The 21,698-nt window shown below is 42.0% G+C and overlaps 1 protein-coding gene across 1 annotated transcript in view; it reads right to left on the bottom strand.

The window, feature by feature from the left end:
* PPEF1 (protein phosphatase with EF-hand domain 1) overlaps positions 1-21,698 on the bottom strand; it is a 112,152-nt gene that overhangs the window by 86,328 nt on the left and 4,126 nt on the right. The window contains exons 3-5 of the mRNA XM_059158383.1: positions 19,081-19,162; positions 16,847-16,948; positions 10,073-10,239 (exon numbers count right to left, since the gene is read on the bottom strand). Of these exons, the coding sequence (XP_059014366.1) occupies positions 10,073-10,145 (73 nt within the window). The 5' untranslated portion in view covers positions 10,146-10,239; positions 16,847-16,948; positions 19,081-19,162. The remainder of the gene's footprint in view (positions 1-10,072; positions 10,240-16,846; positions 16,949-19,080; positions 19,163-21,698) is intronic.

Genomic DNA, 21,698 nt, shown 5'->3' with positions numbered 1-21,698 from the left:
TTTAATGGGTATAAAGAATAAAAAGGACATTTCAATTTTTGGTGTGCCTGTTTCATATAGGCAAGAAATGTGTTTGTAGTACAGGTCCTATAGAAACCTCAAGGCCAGTACATTGTTGTATCAAAAAGTGAACGACTAACCAAAAATTATTATTGAGAGGGATCATAATTTCAGATGAGGAAAGTGGGCTCGTTTTACAAAGAAAAGTACTCTTGGGGCGCCTGGCTGGCTAAGGCAGAGGAGCATGGGACAGCTGATCTCGGGGTCACAAGTTCGAGCTCCATGTTGGTTATAGAAAGTGCTTAAATTAAAAATTTATTAAAAAAAGAAAAAAGAATAGTACTCATTTAAAATGATTCCTGGGGCGCCTGGGTGGCTCAGTGGGTTAAGCCGCTGCCTTCGGCTCAAGTCATGATCTCAGGGTCCTGGGATCGAGTCCCGCATCGGGCTCTCTGCTCAGCAGGGAGCCTGTTTCCCTCTCTCTCTCTGCCTGCCTCTCCGTCTACTTGTGATTTCTCTCTGTCAAATAAATAAATAAAATCTTTAAAAAAAAATAAAATAAAATGATTCCTGGGGCGCCTGACTGGATAGTCAGTTAACAACCAAACTCTTGATTTCGGCTCAGGTCGTGATCTCAGGGTTGTGGGATCAAGCCCCGCATCGGCTCTGTGCTCAGCACGGGGTCTGCTTGTTCCTATTCCTCCGCTCTCCCCCTTCCCCTCTCACTCTCTCTCTAAAATAAAGAAAATCTTTTAAAAATAAAATAAAATATAATGATTCCCTAAGAGTACTCTTACCATGATGAGCACTGACTAGTATATAGAATTATTGAATCACCAAATATTGTACACCTGAAACTAATATAACACTGTGCGTTAATTGTAGTGGAATTTAAAAAAGAAAAGAAAATGATTCTCAAATGATGCCAACAAACCAGGGATATAATATACGACATGGGCCAAAAATAAAGATTTCACAGTTTTGATATACAGATGATCATTGAAGCCATGAAAGTAAAGTCACCCAAGGAGAACATTAGAGTGACAAAATAAAAGGACCAAGAGCAACCCAGAGGAATCCTAATATGTAGAACTTGGGAGAAAGTGGAGTCCTTATGAACAGTTCAGAGACACAAGGAAACCCAGGAGAATGTACCAAGGGCCAGGAATATTTTAAGAGGGGTGTTTGCGGAGTGCCAAGTACTACCAGGAAGTCACGAAAAATAAGAACTGAAAAATGGTCCACTGGACTTCAGGGTCATTCAAGAACTTGTCAAAAATCACTTTCCATGGGATACAACAGAGAAAACAGGAGACACCAGTGTGAACATCCCTTCCGGGAATAAGCTCTGAGAGGGAGGAGAGTGACTGGAAGGAAGAAGAGGGCAAGGGAAGGCTTTTCTTCCAGAGGGAAGGAAAAACCAGTCACAAAGGGCCATGTTAGACAACAGGACAATTCTGAATATGAACTCTATGTTACACAATATTAATCCACCAACACTATATTTTTTTCAGAGTGATACAGTTATATAAAAGAATATCCCTGTTTTTAGGACACTCATGCTGAAGTATATGGAGGTTAATATCCTACTGTCTACAACTTACTTTCAAATGAAGAGGGAGACAGAAGGAGAGAGGGAGACAGAAAATGGTAAAATGTTGACAGAGTAGTGAATCTCAGTGAAGAGATGTGGGTGCTGTCTGTATTCGCCTTTCATCTTCTCTCTGGAGGTTTGCAGTTTTTAAAAATAAGAAGTTGGGGGTAAAGCAAAACAGAATGGCAGGAGGAAAAAAGTATCTCCAAATCAAAAGGAAAGGAAAAAAGAGGAAAGACACTTGAGCGTGTTAGAATGTTGATAAGGTGGGGCGCCTGGGTGGCTCAGTCAGTTAAGGGACTGACTCTTGACTTTGGCTCAAGTCATGATCTCAGTGTGGTGAGATCCAGCCCTGCATTAAGCCTACATCAGGCTCCGCACTGGGCAGGGAGCTATTTAAGATTTTCTCTCTCCCTCTCCCTCTGCTCCTTCTCCCATTCCGTACCCCACTAGCAGTGCTTTCTTTCTCTCTCAAAAGAAAGAAAGAAAGAAAGAAAGAAAGAAAGAAAGAAAGAAAGAAAGAAAGAAAGAAAGAAAAAAAGTAGGTTAATGGGGTGACAGCTAAGGGAGCAAGCAAGAGAAGTAGAAGCGGGAAATCAATGCCCCCCCATCTCTCCACATGCACTTGCAGCTATAGAGCATTCTGATGGACTTTTGTGTGGCAAGAATTTTAAAGAGCATCTTATCTAATGTCCCATTTCACTGAGGAAAACAAGGGAGAACCCAACTCACAGGGATTTCTGCTATACCCCAGAATGCCAGGAAAGACTGCTTGATGGCAGTTATAAAGGAAAATCCTCCAACAATAATAAGAATGGCAAGGGCCCCTTTAAAATTTCAGAAAAATTTTTGGAGAACAACAAAGATAAAGGAAACAAGGTCATTCATTGTTTTTCCATGAAGGTCCCAAGTTTAATATATAGCACTGTAAAGGACTTAACTTTGGGACTGAGAACGTAGGGGATCAGGGGCTGAGGGTAGATCTCTCAGGTAACTGTGAATGGCTTGAACATTAGATTTTTAAACAAATAAATGAACTAGATGTTATTCCAGGAATTAAAGAAATACTTGGTTTACTAACAAGTGAAAATAAATATTTTTAAAAGAACAAATATTTTTTAAAAGAACAATCTCCATTAGAGAAAATTTCCATTTTTCATAGCTTAGAGCATCAAAGCCAAAAGCCTTTGTAGGCTTCTCAGCACTTAGGGAAAATAAATAAATGCATTTCTAAATGGTCTCAAGGGAAGAAATAAAAGGGGATAAATCATCGTGTTCTCACAGTGCTCCATGGGGAAAAAAAAGTGCAATAGATTATTAGTTCAAAATACATAAATATAAAATCTTAAGTATAAAGTGAAGTTCAGGAGAATGAAATTGCAATGTTTAATTTCTATTTCTGGATAAATTCCAATTTTACAAGTCAGGGCAGCATATTAAGAAAAGTATGGGCTTCGAAATCTGTCAGAGCCAGTTCTAATGCAGGTCAACTAGTACATGACTTCGGGCAGTTCTTTAATCTAAGACTCAGTTTCCTCATCTAGAAAAGGAGACTAATCAAAGCTTCCTCCAAGAGTTGTTATTTGTTTGTTTAATATTTTATTTCTTTATTTGAGAGTGAGAGAGTGCAAGTGGGGGCAGGGAGAAGGATGAGCAGACACCCCCGGAGTGTGGAGCCCAACAACATAGGGCTCCATCACAGGACCCCGAGATCATGACCTGAGCTGATACCAAGAGTCGAACGTTTAACCAACTGAGCCCACCCAAGTGCCCCAGAGCTTCCTCCAAGAGTTTTGTAGAGAAATGGAAATAATGAATGTAATAGGCACGCAATATAAATGATAGCTATGATTTTTCTCTTCCCTGTTGCATATCACAAAAGAAGCAAAATAACAATAATAATGTAGCATGGATGCTACTTCTCTACCTGAAAATAGATAGCCCCACAAGAAGGGGATAGCCTCAGTTTTGTATGTAGGCACTTTTTCTCAAAAATGCCATGACAGGGGAACCCGGGTGGCTCAGTCAGTAAAGCATCCAACTCTTGATTTCCACTCAGGTCAGGATCTCAGGGTTGTGGGATCAAGCCCTGCTCCACACTCAGTGGAATGTCTATTTAAGGACTCTCTCTCCCTCTCCTTCTGCCCCTCCCCCATTTGCTCACATGTGCGTGCATGCGCACTCTGTCTCTCTCTCAAATAAATATGTTTTTTAAAAATGCCATGATACTCTAGAGGTAGAGTTTTGTATTGGTTCTGAATGACCAAAGTGGGGGCAAAAGCTGTTCACACCAGTCAGACCAAGAGAAACAGGAAGTAAGCCCTAAGCCCAGCTGTGCCCCTTACTAGCTATGCATTCTTAAGCAAATCACTTTGCCTCTCAAAGCCTCCATTTCCTTGGTTACACATTGAGAACAATCCGTCACAGTTTGTGAAGACCAAAGTATATGAAAGGGCCTGTAGAAGTATAAAAGCACTATGCAAATAAAAGCTACTTTATATGAGTAAATTTAATTAAAGTTTCCAAGAGCAGCAACATTGGGAGGCACCGTAAAAGGGTGTAATGGTTGACAGCAAAAAAACAAACAAAAAATAACAACAACAACAAAAGAAAACAAAGAAACCACAAAAACACAACACTGTACTTAGAACTTTCTGGGTTCAAAGCCCAACTCTGGCAGTGATTACTAATATGACTTTGACAAATACTTACCTCGCTGAGCATGTTTTCAATTAAACAAAAAAGAAATAATATTTTACTTAGGTTTATTGCAAGGATTAAATAAAAAGTATACAGGATCTTTTGAACACTCCCTAGCATGTAGTTAGTAATCAGGAAATACTATTATTTTTCTATCAAAAGCTTTCAAAACATTTGTAACCCCTGACACAGTAAGTTCACGTCTAATCATCTGAATGTGGGAATAATCCAAAGTAAGGAAAAAGCTATACAAAGAAATTCTCCCAGGTATTGTCTATATCAGTTAAAAAGAAAAAAATGTTCAATATTAGAGGAATAATTAAGACTATGACGGTCTATCCATTAAGTAAAATGTTTAGTAATGGTTAAAATGTTATTTACAAAGCATTTATAACACCTTGATAAATGTTTATATAATAATGTCTTAGTGCCAAAAGTGAGGCTACAAGAAATTAATATTTAGGATGATCAGAAATCTATACTATAAAAAAAAAAAAAAGAAAGAAAGAAAAAGAAAGAAATTACCAAAATGTTAACAGTTATTGTCTGGGTAGACATACTGGGTAGTAGAAATGATGAATATTATTCCAACTGCTTTTCTATATTTTATAATATTTCTAAATGAGAAAAACTTTCATTAAAAAAACTGTATTTTACAATATTTCTAAATGAGAAAAACTTTATTTACTTACATGTAAATAACATTGCTTCAGTTTTCAGCAGGTTTATTGAAATCATAATAAACATTGACATATTCACAAGAGATGGTGGAAGAATAAATAGAACTATAAGGGAATATTCTAACAAGAATATGCTAATACATTAAATAGCTTAGATGAAATAGGCAAATTCCTAGAAGCACACAAACTACTAAAAATGAATCAAGAAGAAACAGAAACTCTGAATAGACCTATAACAAAAGTAGAATAAGTAATCAAAAAACTACCCACAAAGATAGGCCCGTGCTCAGTTTCACTGATGAATTCTACCAAACATTTAAAGAATACCAATTCTTCACAAACTTCTAAAATGTGAAAGAAAAGACTTTGCAACTCATTCTATGAACCTAGTATTACCCTGATAGCAAACCCACACAAACTCATCACATGAAAACTATGGACCAGTATCTCTTATGAATACAGATGCAAAAATCCAAAACAAAGCTCTAACAAACTGAATCCAGCAACATATAAAAAATATTATACACCACGACCAAGAGGAATTTATCCCAGGAATGCCAAGTCGATTGAACATCTAAAATTCAATTAACTTATCATAGAATAAAGGGCAAAAACTACATGATCATTTTAATACATGCAGAGAAAGCATTTGACAAAATTAAACACCACTTCTTTTTTTTTTTAAGATATAATTTATTTGAGAGAGAGAGAACACGCAAGTTGGGGGGAAGGGCAGAGGGAGAGGGAGAAACAGATTCCCTAATGAGTGGGGAGCCCAACTTGGGGCTCAATCCCAGGACCCTGGGATCATGACCTGAGCTGAAGACAGAGGCTTTGACCCACCAAGCCACCCAGGTGCCCGACCACTTCTTAATTAAAAAAAAAACAAAAAACTGATAAACTAGGAATAGGAATTAATTTCCTCAACCTGATAAAGGGCATCTTGGAAAAAAAACCACAGCTTATATCACACTAAAGGTGAAAGATTGAATGTCTTCTCCCTATGATCAGGAACAAGACAAGGATGTGTATTCATGAATTTCTCTATTTAACACAAAGAGAGGTCTATCAGGATAATTATGCAAGAAAATGAAATAAAAAGTATAGAATAGAAAGGAAGAAGTAAAACTATATTAGCAGGTGACATAGTTTGTAAACAGAAGATCCTAAAGAATCAACCAAAATATTGGGATACAAGATCAATATACAGCTATCAATTGTTTTCTATACACTTGCAATGAGCAATCCAAAAATGAAATTAAGAAAATAATTCCATTTTTAACAGTATTAAAAACAATGAAAATACTTAGAGTAAATTTAACAAAAGAAGGGTATAACTTAAATTCTGAATGCTACAAAACCCTGTTGAAAGAAATTAAAGACCTAAACAACTGGGAAGACATTCCATATTCATGGATCAGATAATTTAACGGTTAAACTGGCAATACTCCCCGAATGGATCTACAGATTCAGTGCAATCCTCGTCAACATTCCAGATGGCTTCTTCTGAGAAACTGAGAAACTGATCCTAAAATTCATATGGAAATACAAGGGAATCAAGAAGCCAAAACAATCTCGCAAAAGAGAAAACAAAGTTGAAGGACTCAGACTCCCAATTTCAAAACCTTCTATAAAATACAGTAATCAAGACAGTGTGGCATAAGGATAGACCTATAGATCAATGAAATAATATTCAGAGTCCAGAAATAAACCCTCATATCTATAGTCAATTGATTTTTAAAATTTTTTTTAAAAGATTGTATTTATTTATTTGACAGAGAGAGAGAGAGATCACAAGTAGGCAGAGAGGCAGGCAGAGAGAGAAGGACAAGCAGGCTCCCTGCTTAGCAGAGAGCCCGATGCATGGGCTCCATCCCAGGACCCTGAGATCATGACCTAAGCCGAAGGCAGAGGCTTAACCCACTGAGACACCCAGGCGTCCCAAGTCAACTGATTTTTGACAAGAGTGCCAAGACCATTCAATAGAGAAAGAATAGTCTTTTTAACAAATGGTACTGCAATGACTGGATGTCCAGGTGCAAAGAATAATTCTGTTCCTCATACCATATACAAAAACTAACACAAAATGAATCAAAAACCTAAATGTAAGAGTTAAAAATACAAAAGTTTTAGAAAAAAAACACAGCCATAAATAATCTTGGTTGGGCAATGGATTCTTTGGCATGATGCCAAAAGCATAAGCAACCAAGAAAAAATAAATTGGACTTCATCAAAATTAAAAACCTTTCTGCTTCAAAGGACACCATCAAGAAAGTGAGAAAACAGCCCTCTAAAAGAAAGAAAACATTTGCAAATCATATATTTGATCAAGAACTTGTAACTGGAATATATAAAGGAAATTCTCACAACAAAATAATATAAAAATGAATAACTAAAAATAGACAGATGATCTGAATAGACATTTTTCCAAAGATCTGCAAATGGCTAATACACACAGGACAAAACGCTCAATATCATTAGTCATTAGGGAAATGCAAATGAAAACCCTAAATGAACTACGATTTCTTACCCAACAGGATGGGTGTAATCAAAAGGACAGACAATAACAAGTGTTACGAAGGATGTGGAAAAAATGGGACCATCACACACTGCTGGTGGAAATGAAGAATGGTGTAGGCACTTGGGAAAACTGTAGTTTCTCAAAATGTTAAACATTGAGCTACCATATGACACAGCAATTATACTCCTAGGTATATACCCAAGAGCACCAAAAATACGTGTATACACTCTAATGCGTACATGAATGTTCATAATAGCATGGTTCACAATAGTAAAAAAGTAGAAACAACCCAAATGTCCATCAATTGATGAATAGATGAATACGACGTGGCATATTCCTACAATACTATTTAGAGATGAAAAGGAATGAAATTCTGATTCATGTTACAACATGAACTTTCAAAACATTATGCTGAATGAAAGAATTCAGGCAGAAAAGACTCCATGTGGCCTTGATTACATTGATATGAAATGTCCAGAAAAGCTTATATCTGTAGAGACAGACAGTAGATTAGTGATTGCCTAGGGCTGGGGAGGTAATGGGTAGGGGAGTCACTGCTAATGGTTTGGGGGAGGGATGTGAAAATCTTCTAAAATTGCTAGTGGTGATGGTTTTACAGCTCTGTGAATATTCTAAAAACCAATGAATTTTATGGTTTAAACCGGTGAATCGTGGCCTGTGAATTATAGCTCCATAAAACTGCTCTTTTAAGAAAGTGATCCAGGAAAAGAGGTGGCATTTCCTCAAAGAGTTAAACAAAGAATTGCCATATGACCAGGCATTTTCAGTCCTAGGTGTATATCCCTCAAGAATTGAATACGGGAATTCTAAACAAGTACACATATGCCCATGTTCATAGCCGCACTATTCCCAGTAGTTGAACAGGTGAAAACAACTCAAATGTCCATCACCAAATGAATCGATAAATAAAATGTGGTCTATACCCACAAGGGAATACTATTCAGCCTTGAAAAGGAATGAAGTATGAGAGATGCTACAACATGCATGAACCCCAAAAACATGTCAAGTGAAAGGCGGCAGGGGTTACATTGTACATGATTTCATTTACCTATTCACCTATTCCATCCAGAATGGACAAATTCACAGAGATAGAACACAACAGTGGCCGTGGCCAGGGGCGGAAAGGAGAGGGAAATCAGGAGAAACTGTCTAATAGCTAAGGGGTTTTGGTTTGGAGTGATGGAAATGTTTGGAACTGGACTAGAAGGGGTGGTTATACAACTTTGTGAATGAACAAAATGTCACTGAAAACTTCCCTCTACAATGATTAATTTTGTGCTACGTGCATTTCACCTTGGTAAATTAAAAGAAAAACCCATCCCCAAATCTAAGGCAATATTTTCCATTTACCTGCAACATTTTAAAAGTTGAGAAGTATTTCAAAAAGAGAAACCTTACTTTTACAAGTTGGGCGTGGCTTTTTTTTTTTTTTTTTTGGTAACCTGAGAAATTTGGCTAAATTTCAAGAATCTTGGATAATCCTAGATATAAAAAGAATATTACTCCCTTTTCTCTTTTATAATAAATTATTACCATGGAATTAGCTCAGTTGCAGCTTTGGAAAGATTTACAGATTTGAAAGAGTTAGTGCATCTCTCCTGTGTCTCCAAAGTGGGAGATGAGCTTTGCTAACTTACCAGCATCAGTCAGCTGGGAGGCAGAATGGCACTTGATTCCCAAGAGAAAACATCACACGCTAATTAGTATAGAATACCCTGCACCCTAACTGTCCATCTTAAGCCTGAGTGCACTTCCTAAAACAAGATGTGGAGTAGAATATGGGAACATTATCCATAAGCTAGATACGAAAAGAAGGAGGTTTAAGAGAGAATTATTCACATAATCAGCCCAGTTTATTTTTACTTTTATCTGCTTGTGGAGACTCTGTCTCTTAAACACTCAAGTGAGTTGTAGCTCGATTTCAGTAGGTATGAGAAAGAACTTCAGGACGAAATAAACAAGGAAATATTTAAGCCTCTAATGATATGGGGGTTGTGGAATTTAGAAACAACACACTTTTTCGGAAGCCGATGATCTTGAGTTTCCCAAATTCTACCTACAACAGTCTAAAAATGTGGGGGCAAATCTCATAAAGTTCTGTGTTGAATAGCTGTAAAAAATAATCCGATCACTGAGTTACAAAATCTAATAAAAAGTCAATGATGCTGCTAAACACCACAGAGGTTTGGATATAGCTACTTATAAGCATATTGAACAAACAGAAATTTCCAGAGGCTTTCTTATTCCCTGCCACTGGGTTTGAAATTCACATTTTTATACTGTACGTTCTCAGCTGAAATCAAATCAAACATAAGCTCTTTCTTAGATAATACTTTATGGTACATCCTAAATTCAAAGCCACATCTTCCTAAAGGTAGTTTCCCGCGTTCTGCCAACATTCAGCCTTCAGCTGGAGTGACGGCGCCTTGTGCACAAGCGCACGGGGCGGCTGGAGAAGCGAGTGACTTCCCCGGGAAAGGGGAGAGGGCGAAGCTGGCTCACTCTCTCTTGGCCGTTCCAGAAAACGGGCACCCCCCACCTCCCACTGGCACTCACCTTTTTCAGATTTCCTGTCTTTCGTTGACGACGAAGTCCCACAGCCCATGTCTTCTAAATCATGTGTGCTCATGAATTGAACTTCTCATTCCGAAACAGAGTGTGAAAAGTGCCTCCCTTTATACTGCGAGGAGCCCCTCCTAGCTGATCCACCTCAGGCATAGATCCTGATGAGGAAGACACAGGCGGGAGGTGGGGGGGGGGGGGGGAGGAAAGCACCCGTTAACAGCAAGGTATCTAAGGGCTGCTGAGCAGGATTCATTTTATGCTTCTTCTCAACTGCTGTTCATCATGTGATGTGGAAAGTGATCAGACATAATCTAATGCGGTTCATTTTCCAGAACATAGCAGCAGCCGCCGAGCAGCTATAGATTGCTTTTTCTGCTACACGTAAACTATCTTTTCCCCAAGTCAAGGTTAGATCAAGGTCTGTATAAATGCTGTATAAAATAAAGCACTGAAAACAGAAAGGAAAACAGAAATGTAAGAGCATAGGATTTTCTAATGGAAACAGGGAATGGGATATGGAGGACCTGATAGAAGTTAACCGTTTGGGCTGTAAGCACAAAATAATTAAATCTATCTAGGCTTTTAAAAACACAGATTGGAGACAGACTATGACAAAACAACATGTTTGAACAACTCTGCCAAAATTCAAATCGAAGTGAGTTCCTCAACACTATTTCTCAGAATCAGCTGGAGAGCTTGTTTTTATAAAGGAGGCTCCAGGCCTCCCCCCCACCCCCCAGACTAAGGTGCCACAATGGGGGAAGGGGGCCAAGTGCCCTTTTTGTTTGTTTGTATTATTTTCTTCCTTTTTTTTTTTTTTTTTCCAGTAAACTCTATGCCCGAAGAGGGCTTGACCTCACAACCTGAGATCAAGAGTCCAGTGGGCCCTTTTTAAATAAGCTGTCTATGTGATTCTGAGACAACCTCCGCTCCCAGGTCTATCCTCACACTCGCTGGTTGAAACTGCTCAACTGGATTTTAGTATTCTACCTCGTGGCTTTGGGAGTGATGTTTCCTTTATTTTGTATTGCTCCAAATCAGCCTGATCTAATCTATTTGCATTTCATGATAGGAACAAAGTCAGAGAACAACTGATTGGACGCTACCAAAGTGTCCTTTTGGTAGGGTCGTTTCTCCATTAGCAGTACACTAAAAGCCTCAAAACTATGACTCAACTAAAGAAAGAGAAAAAATAAAATGAGCGAAATATTTGAATTATGGAAATACCATTCAAACAATAATAACCTTAATAAACAGATATTTTGATCAGAGCTAGACCTGATTCTTTTATGTATGGTATGAATTAACCCTCCTAAATGTTGAGTTATCTCCAAATTTGACAGGCCTCTCTATCATATCTTTCTTACCTACATAATGGGTAAAAAATGTTGACAAGGTCCGCTCCGAGGGCACAACAGCCACTGGAGCCTTCCATTCCAACCCATTCTCCAGGGTCACTACAGGGCCCTTTCATTCACACTCTCAGCATATTTGTGCAGCTAGGTAGTAAATCCACCTGTCATAACATCCTGGGAAATTCTGCTAAATATTTTCATGAAATTAATTACATCCATTAACACCTCGACTATCCCAGCCCCCAGAAGAAGAAAGTGAAGAAGGGGAGGAGGGAAAAAAGGAGGAAATCAGTTGGGCAGGACGTTTAATAACAGAATCACAAAAGTTGAAAGGTGAGAGAGACCTTTAAAATTGCCTGGAATTTACACAAAGTACAAGGAAGTCAAGCAACTTACCTAAAGTCGTATAGAGAAATTGGTTATCAAACCTTGTTGCCTCTTACCATAGCCGGGGGAGCTTTTAAAACTCCCAGTGCTCAGCCAGCACTGCATTAAGGGAGACTGAGGCCTGGATCCCAGCCCCAGAGATTCTGATGTAACTGGTACTGGGTGGGGGGTTGGGCATCAAGATTTTTAAGAACTCCCCAGATGATTCTAACATGTAGCCACATTCGAAAGTCTTTAATAGTGACAGTATTGGAGCAAACCCATGATGACACCTAAGGATCATCACATTTTCCTCTGCAGGCTCTGACTCCATCTGTTTGGAACAGAATTTTTCCAAAGGTCATGTCAGGCTTATAAAGCAGTGGTTTCTGGCCTCTCTTCTTTTCTCATTTTTGAAATCTGGGCAGTATTTACCTATCACCTGCCTTCTCTCTGTACTCAGAAGTGTCTTTTTTTTTTTTTTTTTTTTTTTTTAAGATTCTATCCATTTATTTAGAAACAGGGCTGGAGGAGAGAGAGAGAGGAAGGGAGGGGGAGAGGCAGAGGGAGAGAGAATACCAAGCAGACGAGTAGACTGGGGCCGCATCTCATGACCCCGACACCACCACCCAAGGTGAAACCTAGTCAGATGCTCCTGAGCCACCCTGGCGTCCCTGTACTCAGCAATTTCTTATAGGTTATCTGTAGCACCTCTGAGAACACACCCGCTGGGGTCCTTCATTACCCTTCAAAGTCGTTCACCTCCTCCTGGTGACTTTCTCCACGCACCTAGATCAGTGCTCCCTGACGAGCACCATCAGATTCACCAGGGGAGGTTATTAAAAAATGAAGACTCTCGGGGTGCCTGGGTGGCTCAGTGGGTTAAGCTGCTGCCTTTGGCTCAGGTCATGATCTCGGGGTCCTGGGATCGAGTCCCGTATCAGGTTCTCTGCTCAGTGGGGAGCCTGCTTCCCCCCTCTCTCTGCCTGCCTCTTTGCCTACTTGTGATCTCTGTCTGTCAAATAAATAAATAAAAATCTTTTAAAAAAGAAAAAAAGAAGTGAGACATTTCAATCTTTTCTTTTCCAGAAAAAAATAAAATAAAATAAAGCAATATCTCTCCAAAAACATTTGGTTCTCAGCTACCCCTGAGTTCCTTACACAAGCAAATTTCATGTAAAAAATTCACTAGGAACTAAAAGGGATCAAACTTGAGTATATTTCTGTTAGACTGTAAGCTCCAAGGGTATCTTTCTTTCTAAATACTCCTTGAATCTCTGGCACCTTCACAGTGCCTTTCACATAGCAGGTGTTTGATAAATGCTAAATGCATTAATGGAGCTTCCTAAGCTAGCGTCCTTTGTTCTCTTTTTAAAGATTTTATTTATTGGGGCGCCTGGGTGGCTCAGTGGGTTAAAGCCTCTGCCTTCGGCTCAGGTCATGGTCCCAGGGTCCTAGGATCAAGCCCCGCATCGAGCTCTCTGCTCAGCAGGGAGCCTGCTTCCTCCTCTCTCTCTGCCTACCTCTCTGCCTACCTGTGATCTCTGTCTGTCAAATAAATAGATAAAATCTTTAAAAAAAAATTAATTGCTGGGGCTCTGGGTGGCTCAGCCGGTTGAGCATCTGACTCTTGATTTCAACTCACGTCATAATCTCAGGGCTGTGGAGCTGAGCCCTGCGCTGGGCTCCATGCTTGGTGCAGGGTCTGCTGGACAGATTCTTTCTCTCCTTCTCCTTCCCTCTTTGCTCCTACCCCTGCTCAGGCTCACTCACTTGTGCGCTCTCTCTCTCTCTCTCATATAAATAAATAAATAAATACAATCTTAAAAAAAAAAATGCTAAAAGCCAGTATTAGTCCATGACTTGGTGCACAGATGCCTGCTATTTCATTATACAAAAGCCTTTTATTAAACCAGAAAATGGGTAGTACTTACAGATTCATTTTTAAAGAGGATTTTAAAATCACAATGGAGAAAAACTGAGAATTATTCCAGAATTCTTTCGTTATTAGGGAAAAATTTGCTGTTGAAATTTTTATACTACTAAATAAGTATTAAGCAAGCTATTCTTCAACTGTTTTTCTCCTTCAGGTAACAGGTAAAACAAACAAACCAAAAGAACTATTTTAATGCTCACCAAAACAAGATCTGGGTGAGGCCAGGGGCCACTTAATACTCCCACACAGAGCCCAAAGTACACTGCCATCACCCACTCAAAGCCAGAGAGGAAAACAAGTTTGTAAGCAGCGTATGTACCTTTGAGGACATCTCCAGCCGGCTGCAAGGCTGATAAAAATGATCGGGGGATTTTCCATTATTGAGAAAAATCGAAGCTCCTTGCATTTCCAGCCCTCTGTCAGCATTAGAAAAGCACTTAGTGTGCCAAAGAAGTCTCCGGAGAAATGATACCCTAGGGCCTGAAAGGGGTCCTGTGGCTCAAGAGGTGGAGAGCTTCTTCAGGGTTCACAAAGACCCAAGGACGCATCCTCAACAATATGGACACTGAAAAGGTGGCTCTTAGCAAAAAAAACAGCTTGAAATTTGCCCGGTGAGGCTGCCCCTACCAATATTTATATGTCGAGGATGGTTTTAAAGCACAAACATGAAACAGTGACTCATCATTGGCACTCACTTCTAATCTGAAAAAGAAAAGGTTTCTACGGCTTCTGCTGGAAGGTTTTTACTGTGCGTGGGGGCTGGGGGGCCACTGAAGGGCCCAACGGTTTGAGGTCCAGCTCTTTTCATGCTACCCACTTTTCACTTCCCAAGGTGAAAATACATGGAATGAACAAATGATGGCCCTTGGAGCCAAGCTAAACCTCAGCCATCAAGCACCCTCCAAGTGCTAGCCCTGCCTCCCCAAGCTGTTATTTGTTCTTCATTTCATTCCAGACTACAGTCTTATTGGACTCCCACGCCCCCGCTCAGCTACCTGGGCCTTGATTCTGCCTCTGGCATTCAAGATGGGGCTTGGGCGGTTTCCCATGCTGAAAACTCAGCCTTTCTCAGAGATGCTGCCTTTTATGAGAAATTCCTCCTCCAGCTCTGGCCCTGAGGAACCCAAATCCAGGGCCCAGTGTACTTCAACAGGCAACACACTCCCACCGCCCAAGGTGGGGCGCATGGAGGACAGATGTCTCTTGAGGCTCGCCTTGCTGTGTTCTCTGTGGTGGTCACCAGGGGTTCTATAGCCTGGTGTCGGTGGCCTAAGGATGACTAAGGGGCACAGAGTGGGGTAGAGGAGTCCCTGGTGGATGGCGCTAGAGAGGCCCGTTCCAGCACTCCGTTTCCAGAAGAACACTGTAGCCTTTCCTTGTTCGCACCCTTGTGGCTGGGGTCTTAAATGTGTCTGTGAGACAGACCCAGTGACTCTTGCCGGCTCTCATCAGATGAAAGACTAAAAAGAAGGAGAAACGCCACTGAATACCAGAAGGCATCTGAAGGTATCTGTATCTGACAGGATGGTCATCAAGAGGCAGCTTGGCCTGGTTCTAGGTTTTCCACAGTGTGTTTGTGGAAGAGTAGTTCTCCGTGCTATATGATTCTAGGCACGAGGCAAAAAAGGCCCCACAGTCGAATAAGTTGAGGAGAAGTCGGGTGAAACAGATTTCTTGACGGCAAGATTCCTTAGAGCTTTCAACACGTTACTATGCGTCTCTAATAGGAATCTCTGAGAAAAAAGCCAGAGTGTCCACCATTTCCCAAACAGCCTAGCAGGGGACCCTTTTGAGGTAAAGCATCTCCAGAACATGTGTTGTTCCTAAGAGCCTAATGATGGCTCAGTGGGGCCTGGGGTTTAGAAGTCAAAGAAACTGGGGCTATCTGCTGGCTGAAGTCAGTAGAGCATGCGAGTCTTCATCTCAGGGTGGTGCGTTCAAGCCCTACGCTGGGTGTGGAGCCTACTTATATAAATAAATAAAAATGAATTATTTAACTAATTAACATAAATTCCTCTGTACCTCCGTTTTCTCTTAATGGGATAATAGCGCCTACCTGACCAGCTTGTACTGAGGACTACTGAGGAGTTCAGCAGTGCAAAGAACCAGCTTGAACAAAAAGCAATTCCTCTTAGCTGAATGAGGGAGGAGGGGCCATGCACAGGCGGGGGCTCACCATGGTCAAGTGTTGAAACGAGATTGTGTTTGCTCAGATCTCTTCCTTCCAAATGCATGGTCTGGGACCTCCGGAGGCTAAAACCCTACGAGGTCTACTCCTTCTAGGATAATTGCAGATTCATAAGAAATGAACTCTCTTCCTCAGAGAGCACTAAGATCTGAAAGAACACTACGCCAGTAATCATCATAATAGCTAAAATCACTACTTCTTATCAAGGGACTACTGTTTACCCAGCCCAGTGGTTGCTCTATGTTTCTCTTTCTCCAGCTAATCTTCACGCAAACTTTTAAGGTGTGTCCATCACTCCCGTGTTATAGATGAAGAACTGAGATTCAGAAATTAAATATGGTACCCCGTGGCACAGCTGACCAGTGGCAGCCCCAAAGACCCGTTCTGGTCAATGGTTAAAGAACAAAAATGTCCACTATAAGGTTGTCTGCATCTTGATCTCAGATCCAGTCTGAAGCCCCAAATCACTAAAGAGAATTCTTGAACATTTCAAGGAATTCGGTTTCCCTTTCCTAAAGAGAGACGGAAACCCAATGATCTTCCAAGATAGCAACAGGCCAAGGGGGCTACAGGAAGATTTCTGAACATGAAGTTGCGTCATGGGCTTTGAAGGGTTTCTCCAAGTATCTCTTCCCTCATTTCTAGTTCTCACCCAAGTGACCACAGAGTTTTTCCAAATGTCAAGTTCCTTTGAAATAGGCTGCAATCCTTCAAACGGCAAAGTCATCTGTACCCCTTTCTAAGATGAGGACAGCTGATTTGGAATCAGAATCTCTGAGAAAAACATCACTCTGAGAAATTGAAAAGCCATAAAATAAACGTTAAGGTATGCACATTTCCTATCCCATCACTACACAATCGATATTTATATGGTAGACTTCTGCTTGCTCAAAATACCTAAGGACAAGCAAACATATTACCTCTTTCTTCTGCTTGGCTGATGCGGAGGGTTTTCCTCACCCCAGGTGTTTCAAGAGACCCCAGAACAAGGAAAAAACCTTCTTTATGAGGGATGCAGAGGCCTGAAAGAAAAGCGATACAAGTCCAGCTGTCTCTGGAGCACGCCCCCCGAACACATGCGCGAGCAGGCACGCGTGCACACACTCCACATCCCGAGTCCTCGCTGCTCTCTGCAGGGAGAACTCTTGCTTAAAGAAATCAAGAAAGAAATACACATGCACACACACAAAGAAATAATTCCAGCGGGCCTTGGGGGCTTTGCCTTTCAGCCTGGAAGAGGGGCCTAGAGTCAACAGATCCGGGAGAGGCCGAGTTGGGCTGGGAGCCCCAGCTGTCTGGCCTGGCCCTGCCGCATTCCCATCAGCTCGGAGATCAAGGGACACGCTCAAGCAATGGGTTGTGGCCACAGGACTGCTTTCAAGGGGCCCTGGGCCTGGACAGGCAGGGCCAGACCAATAGGCTGCTGTTGGCATAAATAATCTGCCTCGATACAAAACACACGGTGAATTTTTCTAAGTAAGGGCAGAAGAGCATTCTGTGGTTCATCCTGGAGGTCCACCAAGGCTGGTTTTTAGGCAACACCGCAGCCATGTGCGTGTGGCTAGGAGAAGGGGGCACGCTACACTTTCCTTCTTGGGACTCCAAAAGGCCCGAGGGGAAGGGCGCAGCCCCAGGTGCTGCGCTGCGGTGGTATTCCTCCAGCTGTTCCATTAGCTGCATGGTGGGGAACCCATCAGGGGGACACAGATTCCCCTGCTCCCCACAGTGGGGAGGAAACTGAGAGTGCACCACGTGATCTTGCTGACTTTGAGAAGGAAGAGGAGGGAGCCGGTACCAGGGCGGGTGCCCCCAGCCTGGGTTCCAACATCTTTCGAGGCCCTCTGAGGTAATCTTGCTCCCGGAGGCCCAAACCCACGGCAGCGGCGCCCACAGCCGTTCTCCTCCCCAGTCCTGCCTGGCTGGCCAGCCGGCGTGTTTTCCCGCTTCCTGGCCTTCTGCATTGCAAGCTCGGATTGAAAGGACTTGGGCCAAAATCATATGCTAACCCCGCCCAGGCTGCTCTCTAGCACTCGTTCCTTTCTGCACTTGAGAGCCACAGGGATCCAAGGAAGTGGTCGCCTAGCTCACGATTAAAGCTAATGGAGTCACTTTAAAAAATAACTGGAGAGGCAGCTCTAGGCTTCTGTACTCCCATTAGCATATTAAATATGATCAGAGGGCCTCATTGGAGGCAGTACAACCGTACAGGTTTCCATGGCAGGCGCTCCAAGACTAGGGCCTGGTGAGGCCGCCATCCACGGTGCAAACGATAGTGTCATTACCCAGGCTCGGAGACAAATAGTGGACAATGTCGCTCTGTGGCTGTTTCCAGCCAAATGCCTGTTCAGTCCACAGTGGTTAAATGATGGCTATGTCTAGATTTGGTTGTTCAAATGTCACCTCCTCTGTGTGAAGCTTTTCTTAAAGCACCAAAGGGGAGTAGGCACTCTGTGCCCTGGCTCTCAAAGCCACGTATGCGTCCAATTCTAGAGCTCTTGCAAAGTGCTCTGTAATTTGTCCTTGTACATGTGAAATGCAGAGGAAATTTTCACTCTTATATGTGAAAGGACAGGGTCCATTTCATTCCTCTTGGCAATCCTAGTACCAAATGCATAAAAGGTACTCACCAAATACTTGTTTCATCACAGAAAGAAAGGAAAGGAGGGAAAGAACTTGTGACTTAGGTGGTTATTTTAATGGCCAGTCTCTGGACCATGAATTACATGAGCCGTGCCCTTTATGTGATAGATCTAAAACTTAGAATTTGCTTAAATGAAGAGTTTCACCATATTTTTCCATTGTAGGAAGAATGTTGGAATGTGACTTTGAGTGCTACCAAGAGTCTTAGACCCAGCCTCCAATTGCTGAATAAACCAGCACTGATGGATGTAAATAAATCATAGTAACGATAGCGTTCACTGAGCACGTACTACGTTCTAGGCCCTTGTTAGTCTTACATGTATTAATCTCATTTCATCCACACACCATCCTATGAGGCATATATTATTATTGTCTTCCCTATTTACACTTTAGGACCTAGAGCCCAAAGTCAAACAGCAAATGAGTGGCAAAGCTGGGATCCGAACCCAGGCACTTTGACTCTCAAACCCTTACTTCTGATCCTTACACTACACTGCCTCGGTCAGCACCTTACGTGTTTGCAAAATGACGAACCCAGCCTCTTCTCAGATGCTGTCTGACTTCCCTCCAGCTGAGCAGGGAGGTGTTCTCCCAGGCTGAAAACAGAAAAAAATAATTGGCAAAGTAACGTTCATGGTTCTAAATTCGCTAGTTAATAGACTCGTGCCCCCAAACAGTCAAGGTCAATGTCTCTCTGGGTGGGCATATCATCGTATGAAAAGAGCCCCCAGCAAAGGTTGGAAAAGGCCATGGCAATACCAAATCATCCTGAACTAAGGTGGCTTGTGCTCTTCAATTCGACACAGTGCCACCCGACCCTCTGAGCTCCCCTATGTGACAGGCGCTGCTGAAGGACAGGGACATAAAGGGGGAACCAAATGGATGTGATTAGGTGGGGCAGACACCTAGGCAAATAAGAAAATAAAATCACAAATTGAAATCTTGCTCTCCTGTTGGAATATAAACTCCAAGTACCTAAAACAGGGCCAGGCATGTAATAGATATTTATTATGCAAGTAAATACGAGCAGTATGGTATGATAAGATCTCTAACAGGACAGGGACGGGGCACAGAGAAAGGGCCCCATCCCAGAAAGGGGGATGAAAGAAGGTTTTCTAAATGAGATGCTGCTGGGGTGCCCGGCCGGCTCAGTCGGCAGAGCAGAGCAGGGTAACTCTTGATCTCAGGGCTGTGAGGGCAAGCCCCCTGTTAGGCATAAAGCTTGGTTAAAGAAAAAGGAAAGGAAAAGAAACGAAAGGAGGCCCAGCCCGAGAGGTGATGACTGAGCAGCCAGAAGTTAGAAGTTAACCAAGAAGAAAAGAGGTGAGGGGAGGGGGGTGTTCTTGCAGATGGCGCGTATCTCACAGTGTTTAACAAGGACGTGAAACAGGAGAGGTAAGACCAACATCAGAAAGCACGGAGTTCCTGATTCTGACAGTGCGGGTAGCTGTACACGTGGGCGGAGGAACGTGCTCCTCTGCTAGGACTGAGCCCCGCCCCTGCAGGCTGGACTTACTCTTTCCTGGCTGCCTCCGCTGTCCTCTCTCCTGCCCTGCTCACTTCCCCATTTCCCTACTGGGTTTGCCTTCACCCTCCTTGCTCTCAAATGCTTTTCTCAGAGTCTGCACCTGAGGGAACCCAGATCAGGGCCCTGGTTTAGTCTATGGTGGGAGCAAGCTACAGAAAGAGAGAGGGGAATGGAGAGGCTGGTTACCTCACTAGGGACAGACTGGGCATTGCGGCAGACCTCTCCTGGGCCACAAGCGTCCTGGAGTTGGCCACAGTTCCATCTTCTAGCAAGGAAAGGTCATTCGAAGGGGCGGCTCCTACTGATCATGAAACACACCGGGGAATATACTAGATTCTAGACAGAGCAGCTGGATTCAGGAAGAGACTGAGAAAAGAAACAACGTGGGCTGATCTATTTGGTAGTGAGTACTTAAGGTTTCTGTCCACTCCTGACCCCTGATACCTTATGCCCAATAGCACCCCTTCGGATAATAGAATGGAAATTATTAGAACTCATATGTTCATCTATTTTTAAATTCTTCTTGAACTTCCTATTTTCATGTATGTTTGATAATGTACACAATATATGAGTTCAGTAGTATTTGTTACAAATACATTAATATACTCATGTTAGGGGTCCATTCTAAAAAAGCTTGTACTGTGACAGGTTCACGATCAAAAACATTCACAGAATCTTGATTTAAAGAGCCTACTTCCTTTTAAAGAGAGGGAAAGAATACCAAGTAATTTTATGTTTCAATAAAGAGAAAGGATCAAGCATATTTCCAGGGATGAATTCTGGGTATTGAAAAGCCACATTAAGTAAGAGAGAAGAGAGGCCAGATTTAGCAAGTCATTAGAAAACCATTAAAAGAAATTAAAAGTGGGTTATAATTCACTATCCAGGGAAAGAAATTCATAAAGGCCAGTGCTGGCCAGATGTATCTGTTGGGGTCTCCTGGTCAACAGCCATAATGACAGGCTGAAACAGCTGTCATTATGTGTTGACGTTTACAAGGTCGCTTTGAAGAGGCTACAAAGTTGAGCTCTCCATGGTTGTGATTTAATAAACAGAAGATTGGCAGGTATGAGAATTTAAATTTTGACCACTGCTTAATCTAAGCCTAGCTTGGTCCTAGATGGCTCAAGTTAAAAACAACAAACAAACAAACTCCTAAAATTAACCCCGAAGCTTCAGAAATCAAATCAAAAAGCTTCAGAGAGAGTCACCTAAAGACAGTCTACCCACTCTGCCTGCCTCTCCCGTGGAACAAAGCTATAAAACGCCAGGACAGGATCCATGGAGCAGCCATCTGAAGACTGCGGCAGGCAGACCCAAGATGGCTCCCAACAGTCCCTGCCTCCTGGTATTCATGCTCCAGTGTAACCCCCTCCCCTTCAGTGTAAGGCTGGACCTAGTTAGCAACGGATTTCTAATCAATAAAATACGGCAAATGTGTTGGGCTATTGCTTCTGTGACTCAGTTATAAAAAACTGTGGCTTTCTGTCTTGCTAGCAGTCTCTATTACCCTCACAGGTTGTGTGCTTTTGATGAAGTAAGCTGCCATGTTGGAGAGGCCTACGTGGCTGAGGACTGAAGGAGGTTTCTGACCAAAAGCCAGC

Source organism: Mustela lutreola, chromosome X (assembly GCF_030435805.1).
Source record: "Mustela lutreola isolate mMusLut2 chromosome X, mMusLut2.pri, whole genome shotgun sequence".
Classification (NCBI taxonomy): Eukaryota; Metazoa; Chordata; class Mammalia; order Carnivora; family Mustelidae; genus Mustela; species Mustela lutreola.
This window is presented reverse-complemented; position numbering and strand designations above follow the sequence as displayed.